This window comes from Saccostrea cucullata, unplaced genomic scaffold, assembly GCF_032062105.1.
Source record: "Saccostrea cucullata isolate Sc308-1 unplaced genomic scaffold, CSIRO_AGI_Scuc_v1 ctg8862, whole genome shotgun sequence".
Lineage (NCBI taxonomy): Eukaryota > Metazoa > Mollusca > Bivalvia > Ostreida > Ostreidae > Saccostrea > Saccostrea cuccullata.
The window spans coordinates 21446-27200 of NW_026926123.1; the positions used below are offsets into that span (position 1 = coordinate 21446).

The 5755-nt window shown below is 37.5% G+C and overlaps 1 protein-coding gene across 1 annotated transcript; it reads right to left on the reverse strand.

The window, feature by feature from the left end:
- Positions 1 to 1970: 1970 nt before the first annotated feature.
- Positions 1971 to 5589, reverse strand: LOC134270844 (ATP-dependent RNA helicase DHX8-like). Its single transcript, XM_062753089.1, has 4 exons — positions 5466 to 5589; positions 4974 to 5170; positions 3974 to 4153; positions 1971 to 2345 (listed from the first exon to the last, which is right to left on the reverse strand). The coding sequence occupies exons 1-4, from the start codon at positions 5568 to 5570 to the stop codon at positions 1976 to 1978; spliced, it is 852 nt and encodes a 283-aa protein (XP_062609073.1). The 5' UTR covers positions 5571 to 5589; the 3' UTR covers positions 1971 to 1975.
- Between the last annotated feature and the right edge of the window lie 166 nt (positions 5590 to 5755).

Consider the following 5755-nt stretch of genomic DNA (forward strand, 5'->3'; position numbering starts at 1 on the left):
AAAGATTTGTTCTATATATTTCTATGTAAAACTTGGATTCCCTATTGTGGCCCCGCCCTACCCCCGGGGGTCATGGTTTTAACAATTTAATATCTACACTACCCAAGGATGCTTCCACATAAGTTTCAGCTTTCCTGGCCCAGTGGTGCTTAAGAAGAAGATTTTTAAAGATTTGTTCTATATATTTCTATGTAAAACTTGGATTCCCTATTGTGGCCCCGCCCTACCCCCGGGGGTCATGATTTTAACAATTTAATATCTACACTACCCCAGGATGCTTTCATATAAGTTTCAGCTTTCCTGGTCCAATGGTTCTTGAGAAGAAGATTTTTTAATGACCCCACCCTATTTTTGTATTTTCTTGATTATCTCCCCTTGGAAGGGGTCTTGGCCCTTGATTTTAACAATTTAAATTCCCCTTTACCCAAGGATGCTTTGTACAAAGTTTGGTTAAACTTGGCCCAGTGGTTCTTGAGAAGAAGTTGAAAATGTGAAAAGTTTACAGACGGATGGACGGACGGACGGACGGACGGACGACGGGTGATCAGAAATGCTCACTTGAGCTTTCAGCTCAGGTGAGCTAAAAAGCTGATATGAGTGTTTTGAAAGGGTTATAATGGTTCCAGTATTTGAAAAGCTGGAATATTTTTTTCATGCAGAGATATGACCAACATATTCATGTTTTATATTTTCTCTTTAGTAATTTCTTTGTTTGTTGTGAAAACATCTTTCTCTGGAATTTTTCCCTCATATGGAGACACCACCACCAAATAATAATGAAGACAACGTCCCACAGTGGGATTCGACCCCGCAACGTGAGGATTGACTTCTTACTTCGCGACTCTAGAGCAGACGCTCTAACCACTGCGCCACGCGGGCGACTGCTCAGCTATATGTGTTTTTAGGCTAGAAAATACATGAAATATAGAAATGTAGCATCACCATCACATCAACATTTTCCCTGACAAGTTACTTCAAATTAGAAATCAATTTGTTTTTCTTTAATATTTACAATCAATAAATCAAGAATAAACAGTAATCATGGGTAATTGCAAGGATATTCTTTTTATTAATATTTTTTTTTTTTTTTGCATGCAGGCTGGTCAAAGTTGTAGTTCACTTGCCCAAAGGAAATTGAGTGATTCTTAAAGTAAATGTCTATCCCTGGTCAGATAAAGCATCCGAAGCAAGTCTAGTTGTGTCCATCCCTAGACGCATCATCCATGCAAGTTTGGTTCAGGCAGGGCTTATAGTTACTTGGAAATGAAAATATAGGTCAAATCCAGCATCCGAAGCAAGTCTGGTAGTATCCATCCTTAGATGCATCATCCATGCAAGTTTGGGCCAAGTAGGGCTTATAGTTCCTTAGGAATGGACCTGCTTTAAAAACTTGAACCTGGTCACTCATCTGGAAAATGTAGGTCAGATCCAGCATCCGAAGCAAGTCTGGTAGTGTTCATCCTGAGATGCATTATCCATGCAAGTTTGTATCAACATGTGAAGTTTGACAACACCATCTTGAATGGTATATTTAAAACTGAGCTAAACACTAATTTAAGAAAAGTGAGGTCAAGGTCAAAGGAAAGGTCAAGGTCAAAAAATGTTGATGCAGTGGCATAGCTCTTATCAATATCTATCACCATATGAAGTTTGATGAAAATATCTTGGATAGTTTCTTTGAAACTTAGTTTTGAACAGAGCTAAACACAAACCGGGAAAGTGTGATGGAAGGACGGAAGACGGACATGACAAACAGTATATGCCCCGGCCATATTCATGGCAGGGCATAAAAACTTCATATAAAAGTTAAAACATATTTCTGACCTGATGATTCTGCAAAATATTATTCATCCGAATGCTCTGTGATAAATAAATCATGGTCTTTAAACGTTTTAAGTATAGTAACCTTTGTCACCTTCACTTTTCTTTTCTCATTTAAAGTACATGTATATTAATATAACAAATGCATATGATTTTAAAAGTTGTTCATTTTTAATTTTGAGACATTAAAAAAATCACAATTCACATCTAAAGATTGTACAAGACAAGCACTTTTCCCCAAGCAACAAAGAATCCCATAAGAAACAGAAAGTTGACATAAAAATCTAGAAAGTAACTTTTGAGTGCACTTTCTTGAAAGCTCTTGAGATTCTCCAGGAGTTTGCATCCTTGTACTTGTTGTACAGGATGGCTCAATCTTCTGCTTTTTTTTCTGCTTGCTGAGTTTTGTTGGGTCACTGAAGCAGAAAAATTTGGGTGCGAACTCCACGAGCCACTTGGGATCAATGGCTGTCACCTCTCTCATGTATTCTTTTGTTGTCAGCACAAGTTCATGGTAAATAACCCTGTAAAATTTTAGTAATACATAAAGAGTTTATTTGATGTCAGCTCTGCACAATTAAGAATTCTACAAATTTTAAAACAGCTTTAAAAAGGGGAAAAAACATGCCTTTCTCCATAGTTATTTCTTAATTCACTAACTCTGGGATTTCATATCCTATACTAATTTTGATTTTGCAAATAACTTGTAACAAGAGGCCCATGGGCCACATCGCTCACCCGAGCATTGTGGCTAGGAAAAAGTAGAAATTGTTTTACTATTGAAAGGTTTAAATCCAAAAGTTTTGCCCCGCCCTATCCCCGGGGGTCATGATTTGAACAAACTTGAATCTACACTACCTGAGGATGCATCCATATAAATATGAGCAATTATGGCTTTACTATTCTTAAGAAGATTTTTAAAGAATTTTCCTATATATTTCTATATAAAACTTTAGTCAGTCATTGTGGCCACGCCCTACCCCTGGGGGTCATGATTTGAACAAACTTGAATCTACACTACCTGGGGATGCTTCCATATAAATATGAGCAATTATGGCTTTGCTGTTCTTGAGAAGAAGATTTTTAAAGAATTTTCGTATATATATATATTTCTATATAAAACTTTGGTCGGCCATTGTGGCCCTGCCCTACCTCCAGGGGTCATGATTTGAACAAACTTGAATCTACACTACCTGGGGATGTTTCCCCATAAGTTTCATCTTTCCTGGCACAGTGGTTCTTGAGAAGAAGATTTTTTTAAACATAAACCTAATTTTCACTAATTCTCAATTATCTCCCCTTGAATGAGGGCGTGGCCCTTTATTTGAACAAACTTGAATTCCCTTCACTCAAGGATGCTTTGTGGCAAGTTTGGTTGAAATTGGCCAAGCGGTTCTTGAGAAGAAGTTGAAAATTTTACAGACAGACGGACAGACAGACAGACAGGACAAAATGTGATCAGAAAAGCTCACTTGAGCCTTCGGCTCGGGTGAGCTAAAAATTAAAACCAATCAAAACATGAAGTGGAATTGCACATAACAATATTTGAATGTTTCATTGTCTGTTAACAGGGGCATGTGAGGGGTGTACACATTACCTCAGCTGTAGAACAACTTACCAGTCTGGTTGTCTGTTGTCAAGGGCACCTGAGGCCGGTACTACACACATTACCTCTGTAGAACAACTTACCAGTCTGGTTGTCTGTTGTCAAGGGCACCTGAGGGGTACTTAACACACATTACCTCTGTAGTTGTCTGGTTGTCTGTTAAAGAGGGCACTAGAGGAGTCTACACACATTACCTCTGTAGAACAACTTACCAGTCTGGTTGCCTGTTAAAGAGGGCACTAGAGGAGTCTACACACATTACCTCTGTAGAACAACTTACCAGTCTGGTTGCCTGTTAAAGAGGGCACTAGAGGAGTCTACACACATTACCTCTGTAGAACAACTTACCAGTCTGGTTGTCTGTTGTCAAGGGCACCTGAGGCCGGTACTACACACATTACCTCTGTAGAACAACTTACCAGTCTGGTTGTCTGTTGTCAAGGGCACCTGAGGGGTACTACACACATTACCTTTGTAGTTGTCTGGTTGCCTGTTAAAGAGGGCACTAGAGGAGTCTACACACATTACCTTCTTAGGACAACTTACCAGTCTGGTTGCCTGTTAAAGAGGGCACTAGAGGGGTGTATGTAGACCAACTGACTGTCTATCAGTGTACGATATCCCTCCTGGGGATCTTTCTTCGCTGCGTTACGGAAAAATCCGCTGCAGATGGCCTTCTGAACCCGAGCCGTATTGTTACCACAACTGACAACGTCTAACTTATGTCTGTAAAATAAAGCAGAAAAAAATAAAGTAAAACGTAATCAAATGTTAAATGTGACATTAATCTAACGATACAAATTAACGATAATTTAACAGGGACATGAACTTGGTGTATTTTTGAAACATATCTTATGTACTAGAATATCAATAAACAAGGTAAAAAATAAGGCAAAAATGAGCCTTTCCCCCTTCTTAAAGCACCAATGATTAGTCTGTTATTAAAGGTACATGTATATGTAATATTATACATAGATCTACATGAATCATCTAAAAATTTACAATCACACTCTGCCTAAAGAAAAATGTGTATAAAAGAACATGCCTCATTTCAATTAAAACTTAGAAACTTCAAAATTCAATTTAATTTCATAATAATATCTTCAGCCTGAATATTGTACTCTTATATTAAACCAATATTAGACCTCTGGCAGTTTTCTTGACTTTCTCTTTCTCATGTGTATTTCTTGCCCTTCATTCTGTGTTCCAATAAATTTATTCATTTTCTATTTAATTTTAAGGCAAAGTGATGAATAAACAGTGAAATAATTCCCATTGTCTTCAGATCCCATTGGATAGCAAGAAGAGTACTGTAAATCACCTAATTTTTGCGACATCTTATTTTCGCAATATTGTCATTTATTCTTTATTAACGAGGCATAATTTTCATGAATTGTTGTTACTTCTACTTCTCAATAATATCTTAAGGTATACAAACTATTATGTGCAAGAATGAAATTTTTCGAGATCATTGTCACGCGTAATTCTGCGAAAATAAAGTTTTTGCGAATAAAAAGTGATTTACAGTATTTAATCTGTAACCTACCTGTCCATGATGCCCAGCATCTGTTTGCGGACATCCTGGGCTCTCTTAAGGATGCGGATCTGTACAAAGTTTTCGTAGCACCACCGGCTGGAGAACTTGTTGTTCTTCCATGAGTTGTACACCGCCAGTAGAGTCAGGTGGTCTCCCTCAGACTGGTGGAACTTGGCTTTCTTCTGGTCCGCCAAGTCCTGCTTGTCCTGAAAACACATTAACAAGTTAGAACATTTAACATTCTTTACAAAAGAAAATGTATTTAAAACTTAAAAGACACATGTTCTTCTCTTCTGAATTTTAGACACAATATTTTATATTAGGCAAAGATTGGCACATGTCGTTCTTAAGAGTATATATTTTCACTATGAACAAGTGTACAAGCTATAGTCACATCAGAGATACATAAATTTTTCTACCATTCTCACCTTACATGAGGCATACATATTGATAAGTAGCAGAATATTCCATAGTCAAATTAAGCATAAGAACATAATCTACCTTTGGTCTATAGAAGACATTCTGGATGGACAACATGGAGACAACAGTCAGAATTTCATCACTACAGGCAAGGTGGACCGACATAATTAACATCTTAGACAACATGGGCTCCAGAGGAAACTCCCCCATCTAGGAACATTAGAAGAAATCCTTAATAAATATCATACATATAGCTAAATAGACAACATGGGCTCCAGAGGAAACTCCCCCATCTAGGAACATTAGAAGAAATCCTTAATAAATATCATACATATAGCTAAATAGACAACATGGACTCCAGAGGAAACTCC

Bases quoted from the DNA above. Each gene is read 5' to 3' on its own strand.
- LOC134270844 (XM_062753089.1), bottom strand. From the start codon at position 5,570: ATGTTGTCTAAGATGTTAATTATGTCGGTCCACCTTGCCTGTAGTGAT. The intron at 5,171-5,465 runs GTAGATTATGTT...ATGTGTTTTCAG, and splicing joins ATGTCTTCTATAGACCAAAG to GACAAGCAGGACTTGGCGGA. The intron at 2,346-3,973 runs GTAAGTTGTCCT...AAAATTTTACAG, and splicing joins TTTAACAGGCAACCAGACTG to GGTTATTTACCATGAACTTG.